The sequence below is a fragment of the Echeneis naucrates genome, chromosome 16, assembly GCF_900963305.1.
Source record: "Echeneis naucrates chromosome 16, fEcheNa1.1, whole genome shotgun sequence".
In the NCBI taxonomy this organism is placed as follows: domain Eukaryota; kingdom Metazoa; phylum Chordata; class Actinopteri; order Carangiformes; family Echeneidae; genus Echeneis; species Echeneis naucrates.
Window position 1 is genome coordinate 533,337 of NC_042526.1, and position 13,630 is coordinate 546,966.

Below are 13,630 nucleotides of genomic sequence, written 5' to 3' on the forward strand. Positions count from 1 at the left end.
ACCTTTCTGGTTGTTGTGCTTTCAGTTATTCTGTGTTTGAAAGTTCAGGATTTCAGACGTGAAGCCGCTGGCCAACATTAAATCTGTTCCATGTTCCATAAATGAGCTGCTGTCTGTTTATCCCGTTAGATTGAAATGATCCCAGTTAAAGGAGATTAAAACCGTTGGAGTTATTGTCTTCATGTCCCTGCAGCTCGGCCTCAACTCGTCAGAAATGAGTTTTCTGTTAAAGAAGAAGACAGTGAATCAGCTCCTCGTCTGTTCAGAGTATTTCTTTCTTTCTTCTGTCTGTTATTTTTTTATGTTCAGATTCTCAGTTTATTCGGTTTAATTATTGATATTTCATTAACGATCATTAAGTTTTGAGTCTTTGATGTTTTTTGAAAGTTTTAATAAAAACCTTTTTTTCTGCTTTTCTTAAATATTCAAATGTTAAATGAGGAGATCATCAAGCAGCTGATTCAGTTTCCTCCTGTTGTCTCTTCATCACTGACTTTACATTTTTCAGCCTCAGACTTCACAAACTGGATCCAGACCTTCAGAATCCATCTGACCTTTGATTGAAACATTTCTGATCCTGGTGTGTTTTTGTTTGTTCTCCTTTTTAGAATTATCTCTGAGCACATAAACAGGCTTCTGATCCAGGACCAGGTCTATGCACTCAAACACAGCCCAGGTCGACACTATTCAAATGTTTTATTGTCCAAACATCGTTTTAAAGTTGATTTCTGTTTTACATTCACTGCCTGAAGAACAAAGCAGCAACAAAACTCCACTGATGATGTCGGTTCCTCCAGGACCCGGACCTGGACCGTGAACAGAGAGCCAAGTCGAATGGATCGGGGGACTTTACGCACACGAGTCAGTTCTCTCTTTTCACGTCTCACATCGTTAAGCTGCGATAAAAAAACAATATCAGAAAACACACCGCTGCTGGATGGTTCCTCCAGAAAGTCAGAGAGTCTGGAGGAGCACGTCCGGTCTGCGGCCCGGCTCACTTGTGCAGCGGGTCCATGTCGCCCTGGTCCGTCAGCACCGACAGCCTGCAGTTCTCCGTCTCCACGTTATGGAGCGGGATGACCACCTGCGTGTCGTCCGGCTCCGCCCGCACCGTCAGGGGGCAGCTGTTGGGCCCGGCGGGGGACGAGATCCTCCAGAACAGGTCCTTCATCTTCTTCCGGAACTCCCTGCGCATCAGGCAGTACAGCACCGGGTTCAGGCAGCTGTTGGTGTGCGCCAGGCACACGGTGAGCGGGTGGACGTAGGTGTGCAGCAGGTAGTAGGTCTTGTCCCAGCTGACCACGTTGAACTTGACCAGGACGCCCCAGAAGGTGATGGCGTGGTTCGGCATCCAGCAGATGAAGAAGGAGAGCACGACGATGGTGACGGAGCGGGTCACCCGGGACCGCCGCTGCACCTGGCGGTTCATACTGCGCAGGCGCACGAAGCGCAGCAGCAGCAGGTAGCACACCGACACGATCATCATGGGCAGCACGAAGGCCAGCACGATCTTCTGCAGGTGGTACAGCGCCAGCCACGACTGGCCGTCCGCGGCCCGGAAGCGCAGCAGGCACAGCCGCTCCCCGGCCACGCTCTCCACCGTGGAGAAGACGGCGGTGGGCAGCGAGGCCGCCGTGGCCCCCACCCACAGCCCGGCGATCACCCAGCGCACCGGGCACACCCGCCGCCGGGTCCGGTCCTTCAGCGCCGAGGCCACCGACCAGTACCGGGTGACGCTCATGGCGGTGAGGAAGAAGACGCTGGCGTACATGTTCATGACGGTGACCGACAGGATGATCTTACACATGGCGTTCCCGAAGGGCCAGCTGAAGTCCAGGGCCGTGTCCACGGCCCAGAACGGCAGGGTCAGCACGAACTGGAAGTCCGTCACGGCCAGGTTGAGGATGAACAGGTTGATGCTGGAGCGCTTCTTCCGGCCGCGGCGCAGCTTCATCAGGAAGAAGACCAGCAGGTTCCCGACCAGCCCGGCGGCGCACACCCCGGAGTACACGACGGAGATCAGGATGCGCAGCGTCGGGGAGCCGTCCGCCGGCACGTCGATGTCATCCAGGCTGCTGAACCGGCTCGGCCCGGGAGCGGACCGGTTCCAGGGGGACGTGGTGCTGCGGTTCCACTGGTCCGCCATCCTCAGCGCGCATCACCTCCTGCGCTCCCGGAAAAAGGGGGCGTCCCCGCAGCTCATGTCGGCCCGTCCGGGCTGCCTCTTCTGCCCTGAGAGGGTTTCTGTGTCCGGTCCGGTTTCTGTGTCCGGTCCGGCTTCTGTGTCCCGCCCGGTTTCTCTCTCCGGCCCGGTTTCTGTGTCCGGTCCGGCCCGCTCTCTCCGGCCCGGCTTCTGTGTCCCGCCCGGTTTCTCTCTCCGGCCCGGTTTCTGTGTCCGGTCCGGTTTCTCTGTCCGGTCCGGCTTCTGTGTCCGGTCCGGTTTCTCTGTCCGGTCCGGGTTGCTCTCAGCTCCGTTGACGTTTCACTGCTGAGCTCCGAGAGCGCGCTGTTCACTTAAAGTACTGCACGTGCCCGAGGAAGCGCGTGTCACAGAGAGTCCAGGGGCGGGAAAGGGATTTATAGCTGCCCCCCCTGCCCCCCCCTACTAACACACACACACACACACACACACACACACTCTCATAACAACTAAATCATACATACATCAGATGATTTGGTTGGTCCAAACGATGAGCAGAACTTCTGATCAGCTCTAGAACGACCCAAACACATGAGAGGAAGGAAACATTCAGTCTGATGAGTCTGGAGATTTTAAAAATGAAAAACAAAAGGGTTGATAATCATTAAAATATGGTTACCTGCTGCAGGTTCAGACAGCCAGATGGCCCTCAGCAGTCTGTTTCCCATCATGCCCCTCTCTGATCTGTGCAGAAGAAAAAACTTCCTGTAGCTCAGAATCAACAGGTCAGCGTTCAACAGCCAACACCTTCTTCTTCTGTGGTGTTTCTTTGAGGGGGGGGCAGATTTAAGGACTCCAATAGTCAACACTGTGAACGGCCAAACTGTTTTCACATCTGTCTGCTATCTACAGGTCTTATCCCTCAGGGTCATGGGTGGAGCCAATGGGAGCTGACACTGGGTGAGGGCGGGGCCAACCCTGGACGGGTCACCTGTCCGTCACAGGACGGAGACAAACAACTGTGTAAGGTCCTGAGTCGGAGAGAACCCGTCCATCATCAGCAGACTAGGGTGGATCTGACCTGCTGTGGACCCTCTCCTGTCAGTCACACAGTAGCCCCGCCCCCTAACCCTCCCCTTTCCCTCTAGATGGAGCATCATTTAAGAAATGAACATCGTGTTCAGACTGTAAACTGCAAACTGATCTTTGATGGGAATCACCTGAGAGGAGGAGGGAGGAGGGGGGAGGAAGCAGCCTTCTCTTCTGCTCGCTTCTGTAAAAGTCAAAAATTTACTGGATGTGGTTTCAGGTTTGTTGTTTCCTTAGAAAAAGCTCCTGCTGACCTTTGGTCCAGTTCCTTTCCCGCCGAGGTCATCGAGGCTTTTAAGACAACTTCAGCGATAAAGCAATAAAACAATAAAGCAATAGGAAGCCTTATTGGATCAAAGGTCACCGGGTTTCTTTGGTCAACACAACTCCATTCTTTACTTTGTTTTTGTGTGTCTGTGATACGAAGATCATCATAAGGATCCGTCAGCCATCTTTGTTTGTAGCGACCATGTTTGGGGGACCTGCTCAGACCTTCCGTGAAGTTCTAGACATCAGACCAAACTTTGTGTAGCGTCCTCGTCCTGATGGATGACAGCTCCCGGAGGATGCTGGTGTTGGATGTGTTTCCTCGTGGCGGCCTGCGAGCCTTCGATAAGAGCCGCCGCTCGACTGGCCAGGGAACAGATGGCTCTGTCGACTTCAGGCTAAAAACTTCTGGACTTCAGACGGAGCTGGATCCAAAGCTGGTTCTGTTGGTTGTGTTTGTCATTCTGTCATCCACAGGCTGCTGATTGTTAACTCAACTTCAGATGAACACTATTAACGACTGCAGGGCCGCAATAAGTCTACAAAAGAACGCACAACACGGTGCGACACGAGTGTGTTTATCTACAGGCTGATCATGTTGTAGCTCCGAGACACGACCATTAAAAAGCCATCAGTGAGTCTGTGTGCGACACAGTTCTTCATCACCATGAACACACACACACACACACGCGCACACATTTTTCACACCCAGAGTTCAAGGATCAGGATCAGGACCAGGACAGGAAAAGGACAGAACCGGGACCAGAACCAGGACCAGAACAGGACAGAATGTTTTGATGTTCGTATTAAAGTCAGTGCTGGACTTCAGCGGCCTGTTTAGCGGACGATGAGCTCTGAGGCTTTAGCTCAGAGGGTGGGGTGGTTGGTTTTCCTCTCTGGCTGGAGAACTGGACAGAAACGAACGAAAAACGGCACATCAGCATCTTCTTAGTGTTTGAAATAAGACAGCAGTTCTGCCAGACTGTTCAGTCAAAGACAGCAGCAATCTTTACTGCTCAGCTATTTTCCTCTTTAACTGGTTATCTGTCAGAAGAACATTCACGGTTCTCGTGTGAACCACCTGCTGATATCCGTCTGCGTGACGTTCAAGTCTTCGGGATATTATTATCTCCACATCGGCAGCTCCCTGATGGACTTTGTCATCACAGAACATCTGACTGAGGCTCGTCTCTAACTTTGGATGAAAAGAGTTTGTAGTGAAAAACTCTGAGCTGCATTTCCTGAATGAAACCTCACACACACACACACACACACACCTTGTCTGCTTCTTGTTTGTGGAGCATCCTGAAACTTTCAGATCATTTTTCATCCTTTAGTGTGTGAGATTAAACTGTCTAGTCTTCTCCTTCCTGCTCATCTGTGATTTGTTGCTCGTGTCGTGTAGCAGCATGTTGAGAAACCAATCAGGTTTCTGCATTTCAGGCCGAGAAAGTTTGCAACATCATTTTGTTTTGAAGTCTGGTCACTGAAAACAACACCTGATTCAAATGAGCAGTTCGTCATCCCGCTCATTTGAATCAGGAAACAGGACTGAGACTCTGGGACTGGGACCAGGACCAGGACCGGGGCCGGGGAGGCTGTCTACAGGTAGACCTTCATCTGGTCCCTGATTCTGAATCACCTCCACATCCTGAATTAATCCAGTGAAAGTCTCAAAGGTCTCTGTTTGTGTTTGTCCCTCCTGACCCCAACAGGATGAAGATCTGTTGGATCCAGAACATGTTGCTGGATTGTTTTGATGAAATATGAACAGCCCCCCGAGAAAGAGAGAGAGAGGGGGGGGTGCTGAGCCAAGATGGCGTCTGCATACACAGACACTGACCATTTATCTGGTGCAGCAGCTCCGGGCAGCAGTCCAAACTGGCAACCCAAAAACAAGACAGATAGCTGGAGTCAGACTGAGCCCCCCCCCTCAACATCACCATCAACTTCGTCAACACACAGATTCGCACTGTGCTGTCCAAGGCCCACTGTACGACACACACACACACACACACACACACACACACACACACACACACACACACACACACTGTGAGTGAACCATTTGATTGAGCAGTTTTTAATTTGACTCACTGATGATGAAGTTCTGCATCAGAGATAAACCAACTGCTGTTCAACATTCACAGAACGACGGAGCGCAAACAGATAAAGAGAAACCAACTCCGAAGTGGGCGGGGCTTAGAGGCTTCCCCATGGCAGTGACAGAGGTGCCTTTAGATCGAATGGACCTTTAAACTTTCAGACAGTATAGAGCATGAGTTTCTGGTCTCATGTTCATTTTTTTAGATGATGACAGATGAACAACAGATGAAATGAATCTGTGTTAATACATTGATCTCACATAGAAACATTTGGAGTCCCTCAGGGCTCCATTTTGGGGCCGCGTCATTTATATTTGTTGGTGTTTTGTTAACGTCCATTGACATCCCGATGGTACACATATTTATGTCAAAGTGAAGGGACAGGCAGCTCTACAAACAACAAGAGAACAAAAGTTTAAACAGCTGAGTATTAAACATTTTCCTCCCTCAGCGCTGGTCCCAGAGGCAACAGGTATTTCCTGTGGAGTCGAGCAGCCAGACAAATGTCAGCCCTGGTGAGGCAGCCTAACCCCACCGGAGCAGAAAAGGTCATCGAACAGTGTGACCTTTGAGCTGAAGGCCGGCTCGTTTCTAAACAGCAGATAAGAAACTGCTTGAGCATTAACAAGGTGCTGAATCAGGTTTGGACTGAGTTCATCAACAAACATCAAGATCTTCATTGCAGCTTCAACCTGAAGCTGCATGTGAACGCATTTCAGATCAGAACAGAGGAACTGAATACATTTCAGCCAGAGTCTTAACGTTTTTTCCTCAAACCTTCAAACGATGATGAGAATCGACTGACGGGCTGCACAATCAAACTCATTCAGCATTTTTGTTGGATTTCTGTTTCAAACTCAGAGCGACTCAAAGTTCCAGCTGTGACGCGTTTCAAACATGGTCCAGGAGGAAACGACGCGTTTGGATTCTGTCCAGAAGGACGGAAGTTTTCCAGACGACTTTAAATGCCAGCTTTCAAAAAGCAGAAGATGGAGATGATTGAAATCAGAGAGAAGGAGAAGCTGAAGTTTTTCAGTTTGAAAGTATTTCTAATTTGCAGGTTTCACAGGAAGGATGAAGGTTTTCATGAGAAGCAGAGATAAACTAATTCATGCCAATGTGCTGTTGGCGGGAACATCAGGCTTCAAAGCTGCTCTGCATGAATAAAAGATGGAGCCTCGTCCCCCGTCCCGTTTCACAATGACAGTGATTGGCTGATATTATCTCTGAATGGACCAGACGGCGGTGAGAGCACATCTGTGGGCACTTTGACAGACAGCCAGAAAGTCTTCCATTATTACCCACAGTCCCCAGCGGTGCATCCGTCTGGTCTTCTGGTTCAGAAACGTCTTAGAGACTTTCAGAGTCTGCAATAGAAAATATTGACCCAGTTTCAGCAGCCTGTGATTTTACTGGACAGAGAAGTTTGACAAGAAAGGAAAAGGTCCTGATGACGGATGGATTATCTCATCTTCTCTTTCCGCTTTTTTCCTCAGTCGATAAAATAAAGATATTAAAATACAAAATAAAACAGCTTCAGTCCGGCTTCGTGTCAGAGACACTATGACATCACAGCTGACTTAATGAGCCTGAGGTCCCTGCTCTTTGCTGGGGGGTCATGTGTTTTATGGACCCCCCACCGACACACAGCTCACAGCACATTTTCCGATGGCAGCTACGAAGTCGGTCGTCTTATCTGTGTTTGTTAATTAACCCTGAGAGACACTCAGCACCGCCGCCAGATAAAACTGAAGTAAAGTCAATGAATATACGGATGGGGGGGCTTCAGGCCTGGAAATTACTTTGCTTATCACTGTGTGTTAATCCTCGTCATGCTGGTTGAGTTTGTGTGGCGATCATCCTGCTCTCATAAGTGACTCAGGAAGTTATCAGTTCTGTCCAGACCACGTTGTAACCCCCCCCCCCCCGGCTTCACCTGTGCTGCTCTCACAGGAAATTAATCAGCCCCCCCCCCACACACACTTGTTGGCACTTATTAATGTCACTTTTGGAGTATTTCTTCTCCCAGTCTGTTTCCTATTTTAAAGCTGCTTCAGCTTGTTTGTTTCCATCACAGTTTGGTTTTCTTATCTTTGGACTCCTTATCTGTTCTTTGGGGGGGGTGAGACCAGATAGACGCAGAACAGGTGCAACATCCAACAGCTTTACTGAAGGTGGAAAGTGAAATGAGTTTGGTGTTTGGGGGGGATTTATGAGGACATTTATAAAATACAGACACTGTTCTTTTGTAGTTAGGAAGACTTGAAACTAATTTCCCCATTGATTTCAATACAATTTGACATCGTAAAGCTCCCCCACTTTTAAAGATTTTGAAGATTGTCCTCAGCTGGTTGAGCTCACTCATCTGTAGGAACGTTAATGAGAGCCTATTTTATTTTAAAGAAAGATAAAAAGAGGGGTATTAAATGTAGAATAAAAACCACATTGGTGAACACTAACTGAAACATGGGAAGCATGCTGGCAGCAGCACGATAACGACAGAGAGCACAGAGAGGTGTGATTAAGTTTTAGTGCTAATTGGACTCCTGCTGTGAGAAAAGAAAGCCGGATGAAGCAGGAAGCTGGAGGTCAGTCAGCTGATTTAAACCGATTAAACCTGGAAGCTCCGACTTTGTCATGAACACAAACTGCAGCTTCAGTGCTCGACATCGACAACATCAAACTTCTGTGTGATTTGAAACCACTTTGTTTCTCTCCATCAATCTTCTTTTCACTTTTTTAATTCAAACCATTGACACGTCAGCTGGACCTGAAGGATCAGACCAGTTCAGACCGGTTCAAACCGGTCCACACTGGATCAGACCCGATCCGGATTCAGATCAGACCAGTTCAAACCGGATCAGACTAACACTACAGTATTTAGGTTGTGTTGTTTTAAACCGACTCAGCTGGACGATTCCCATGGAAGTCTTTACCTGAGCTGGAAATCAGATGAAGGGATAATGTGTCCTGTTTACCAGCTGCTCAGTCAGTAATCAGGACGGATCATCAGGCCGACGTCCGGCTGCCACCGCCATCATTATTCCACCGGAGGAGAATTAGATTTCAGTCCATTCCACTTTCATCCAGATGACTCACTGAAATAACTTCACATACAAGATTCTAAATTAAAGTCACTGAATCTACTCTTCAGCCATTTTTGGATTATTATTTTCATGGAGTCACTGAGTGTCACTTTAATCTGGATAAATTTGATTTTGGACGCGCTGCTGTTGAAGATGGTTCAACATAAACGTCTCAGTTCTATCAGCTGTCTGCCAGCAGAAGACTTAAAAATACAGCTCCATGTGAGCAGAACAGTTCTGCTGCCAGATAAAAATATTATCACCCCAAAGAGGAAAAACTGAATTAGTGAAATAATGTCAGTCAGCCAGGAAATGAACACTTCCTGTCTGAGGAGACAGAGAAGAAACTGGGCTTGTTTCACAGACACACAGGCAATGAACCAAAAAAAAAAAAAAAAAAATCACACCAAAAAGTCCAATAAATAAATAAACCAGACAATAAAGCTCCATGTTTCTGATGTGAAGGATGTTCAGTGACAGCAGCTGATCTTCACGCTGCCTCCTGGAAGGGATAGGAATCCTGACGCAGTGACATTAAAACAACAGTGTTTATTTAACACTGTCTGACGGAAGAACTACACATAAAATCAGTCTGCTGGCAAATGTAATAAAACCTCATGGAACTCTGGATCTTTACTTCACACCAACAGCACCACCAACAGGTGAGTGCAGGTCATTACAGGCAACATCACCATCCCCCACCTGTTCACCTGTTCACGGGGAAGGTCCATATAGTCTAAAGGTAGAATATGGATCTTTAATATAAAATATGGCGCACTAGCATCTCAACACAAGTACTGCCAAATATTTAATCTAAAATGTATCTTTATGTTCTGAATCTCCTTTCATTATAATGTGTTAGAATACCATTACATTTTATGCTTCTGCCACCGAACAGCAGCTTAAAGTTTTTTGTCCTATGAAAAGGTAAAATTTAAATTTCATGATGGCCGCTGTATTCATCCACACAGTGTGTATTTCAGCGACAGCTTCAGTCTGTGAAGCAGACGGGAAAAGAATCCTACAGTTCCCACAATGCAACATGACCTTTATTAGGCCAGAAAATCCCGTAACAACATCAGTCAGAAATTGGTGACATCAGGCCAAAAATACTACAGCGAATTGATGAAGAATTTGAATTGGTTCCTTTCAGTAGAAGAAAATGTCTTCATTGCCTTCAAAACAGAAACTTCCTGAGCTCCTGACAGTGAATCATTTTATTCTGTCAGTCAAACGACTTCAGACGCCTCTTTTAATTCCTGATTCCTTTGTGCACCACTTTTTTTTCCTTTCTTTTCTTTTTTTTTTTTTTTAAAATCACAGTTTCTAAAGAGTCTGATTCTCCTGAAGCCTTTTACAAAAAGACAGACTTCTACAATTAGTCTCGAGAGGAGAAGCTCGTCGTCCTGAACAGCAGAGACAGGATGGGCCGTCTCTCCTCCCAGAGTCCAGAGGGATGGAGGAGGAAGTGGAAGTATGACCCGAGGTGCTTCCTGTTTCCTCTGCTGCTTTATGCCAAACTCCAGCCGGGCTTTGATCTGCTGCTCAGGATTCAACCTGATTACTGAAGAATCTTCTGACAAAAATCCTCCAAACACACACAAACTCCCTGGAGCTGACTGAAGTCTGAAAAACACTCAGACTTCTCTAAATACTCTAAAAACACACACACACACACACACACACACACGGGGGTGGGGGGCTCCTCCTCCTCAGTCGTCAGGCTCAGTCACACACTGCTCCACGATCTCCCTCAGGTTTGGATTCTCCATGGCAGCTGCCACTCGCTCTTTGTCGTTGATCTGTTTGTTAACTGGAGACACAAACAGCAGATTCATTCACTGAGCTCACAGACACAAACAACGCACAAGCACTCAGCTTCATTATTTCGTTTTTGGCTTTTTAAAGCTGGTTCTGTGGTTTTATCTGAAAAAACAACAACCAGTCGGCTGCAGGGATGAAGATCAGCTCAGAGGAAACCTTAGTTCTACTGCTTCATTTTCAGAAAACAAAGAAGTCTGAAGCTGAAGAATTTGTGTCTGCCCTACAAACACCCCAAACCCATCATGGACCAAAGGTGGACGTTAGAGGCCCAAACATCTAAAGGTTTAAAGGTCCACATGGCCTAGAGGACAGAGATGTTGGCTGTCTTTCAGGCTGAACAGTTGGATGATATTTTCTCCTCTCTGTGTCTCCATCACCTTTAAGCTGCTTGTGAGAACCAGAAGCCTCACAGCTGATGAAGCTTCAATATTAATACTAATTAAAATCTATAGTCGTAATGAGTGGCAGTGAGTCAGACACAGTAGGAGGTTGTTAAATCGCTCTTTGAACTGACTGAAAGTGGATTAAACTCACTGTCTTCCTCTGTAGAGTGGGTTCCTTCTGAAATGTAAATTTCCAGCTGAGAAGAGAAAAACAACTTGTGTTACAGCAGAACTGTTGTGTGTTTTCACACAATTCAGTTGAAGCATCCGCAGTGCAAAAAAAGAAAACAAAGACACAACAAAGTGGACACTATTAGTTATACAGTCTTTTCTGCTTCCTTTTCCTGTTCAACTGGAGCTGCCACGTTAGAGAAGTGCTGACTTCTCAGCATCACAAATAAATGTTCACCTGCTGCCTGATAGACCCCGCCCACAGACAGGTCATAGTGTTAAGGTAGATGGGTGATTGGGCTCCGTACTCACCTTGTGTTTAAAAGGCAAACACCTCTGCAGCTTGACCCGTAAGCAGAGACCTGTGGACAGAGAAGAGACTGGGTCAGACCTCACTGGTGCCTGCTGGGAAATGACGCTGTCGCACAAACTGAGTCATTCCTGTTCGGTTTGCAGAGGGTGGTGGGTTGTTCCCATGTTCTCCAGTCTCATAAGTGTGAATTCTAAATGATCATATCACAGTCTGAGGTTCACTGTTTGTCCTCCTTACTGATGAAGGTGTCATTTATCTGACTCCTTAAGTATGAACCAAGACAAGAAGAACACCTTAACAGATTATTTGAGGGCAATACTTGAAACATAATCACAGGTTGAGCGACTCCAATGTGCTGGTCATTTTAAACTGTCTGGATGTCTCTTCTGGTTACTGAGTCTGAGAGAAAATGGCAGTTATTAAAGTTTCTTTTTGCAGAGAGACATGAGGATAATGTTCTGAGACTGACACACACTCCTGAGAATAAAACTCTCATTAAACCAGTCTGGCTCTGTGCTCACTCAGTATTCCACCCAATGGACTCCTGAGTCCAGTTTACTGACTGAACATGAACTTCCCTCCATCTATTCAAAAGGAAAATCGCTCAGGCCTCACGTTTATTTCCACATCATGTTTTTCTCCTTATCGTGTGTCTCCCAAGAGGAACTGTGCCCTGAGCCAAATGTTATACCAATATAAATAACTGAACACACAGAGTCACGCAGATGTGAATACGTGAACAGTGACGTCGCTGCTGCGGGCAAAGTGTGATCTAACGGCCTGGACTCCCCTGATGGCTGCTGACGACAGATTAGAATGATCAGCATCAACAGCAGCTCAGAGCTGAAGGTCAGACCTTCAGTGACAACAAGGAATCAGCTGCTGGACTCCATCTGCTTATCTCTGTCCAACTATTCACAGAAGAGAGTAATGATTGTTTCTGAAGAGATGGAAACCTTCCCCGCGTGTTGGCAGAGCGACTCACCAATCAGCGTGGCCAGAGAGCAGTGAGGGACAGTCGGGGAGAATTTGATGATGATGAGATACTCGTCCTCGCCAAGTTCCTGGACCTCCACACACTTCTCCGTCACCACCTCCAGCTCCTCCAGGGTGTTGGGCTTCTCCGGATCCCGAATCGATCGGATCACATCTGGTGCAGGGAAACAAACAAGATGTGTTGTCATTTACTACGGCTCAAGTCTGAAGATGGAGGTTAATCACTGAATAAAAACACTGCACTGAATAGAAAAGTGAGTCATTAGATGAATCCTGATGTATGTTCAGGAAACATCTGTCTAAAACGTTATTTTTTCCCATTAAAGACAGAAGTCCGGACCTTCAACTTCAAACACACCAAACTCTGATCAGGATATAAGGTAGTGGCAGTGCAGGTGGTCCAGTGGTTAGTGCACATGCCATGTTGTCACAGCGTCCTGGGTTTGATTCCAGGCAGGTCCTTCCCCTCGCTGTCAACTTCTCTGATAGATTTAAAGGCATAAAGAGCCAGAATGATATCAGAACCGCCACAGCTTCATTAATTCCATTACTTAGTTTAAATTATAAGTTTAGCTCCACCATGTGTTCATCCAACCAACCTCCAATCAGGAAAAAAAAAACATTTCAAGACAACTTTTTAACCGAGTCTGTTTTCTCATCAAGTAAAACCGTTTCAGTCTCGGAGCCCGGACCAGCTCCCCGGACCGGCGGCCCCGGTCGGCCTGACCCCATCGGGCCTGACCCCGCCGGACTCACCGTAGACTTCCAGCGCCTTGTCCTCCATCTTCCTGGTCCTCAGGACATTCCTGTCGGACTCGAACCCGGACAGCTGCTGAACCTTCGAGACGCCGAGAGACACTAAATTAAAGACAAGGTCCATATTGGAGGAGGCGCCATGTTAGACCGACTGACTGTGACGGGAAAATGGACCGAACTGGATCAGCTGATCCGGATCACTGACGAAGCGATGTTAGCTGCTAAAGCTACCCGGAAGTACTGTGTGGAGCTCAACGGGGTGCTCTCAGCCAATCAGCGTCTGGCTGCGTCACTGACACTTCCTGGTTTGGTTTCAGGCAAAAGGAATCGATTAACTTCGTTTGGAGTGACATTAGCCAAAGAGGGGAGATATTCAGATGTAATTGAGCAACAACAACAATTTATTTATATTAACAACCTGAAGTAGGATCACTCCAAAGGTCTCAGGGTAAGGGTGAAAATTATTCCTTTACATTAAACTGCTGCATCACATAAGATAT

The 13,630-nt window shown here is 47.2% G+C and overlaps 2 protein-coding genes across 2 annotated transcripts; both read right to left on the reverse strand.

Annotated features, from left to right (window-relative positions):
* Nucleotides 1-888: 888 nt before the first annotated feature.
* rxfp3.3b (relaxin family peptide receptor 3.3b) lies at nucleotides 889-2,146 on the reverse strand. Its single transcript, XM_029523537.1, has one exon. The coding sequence runs from the start codon at nucleotides 2,144-2,146 to the stop codon at nucleotides 995-997; it is 1,152 nt and encodes a 383-aa protein (XP_029379397.1). The 3' UTR covers nucleotides 889-994.
* A 7,070-nt stretch (nucleotides 2,147-9,216) lies between these two features.
* ciao2a (cytosolic iron-sulfur assembly component 2A) lies at nucleotides 9,217-13,356 on the reverse strand. Its single transcript, XM_029523077.1, has 5 exons — nucleotides 13,131-13,356; nucleotides 12,364-12,528; nucleotides 11,378-11,427; nucleotides 11,046-11,091; nucleotides 9,217-10,500 (listed from the first exon to the last, which is right to left on the reverse strand). Exons 1-5 carry the CDS (start codon nucleotides 13,252-13,254, stop codon nucleotides 10,400-10,402), a joined length of 486 nt encoding a protein of 161 aa, XP_029378937.1. The 5' UTR covers nucleotides 13,255-13,356; the 3' UTR covers nucleotides 9,217-10,399.
* Between the last annotated feature and the right edge of the window lie 274 nt (nucleotides 13,357-13,630).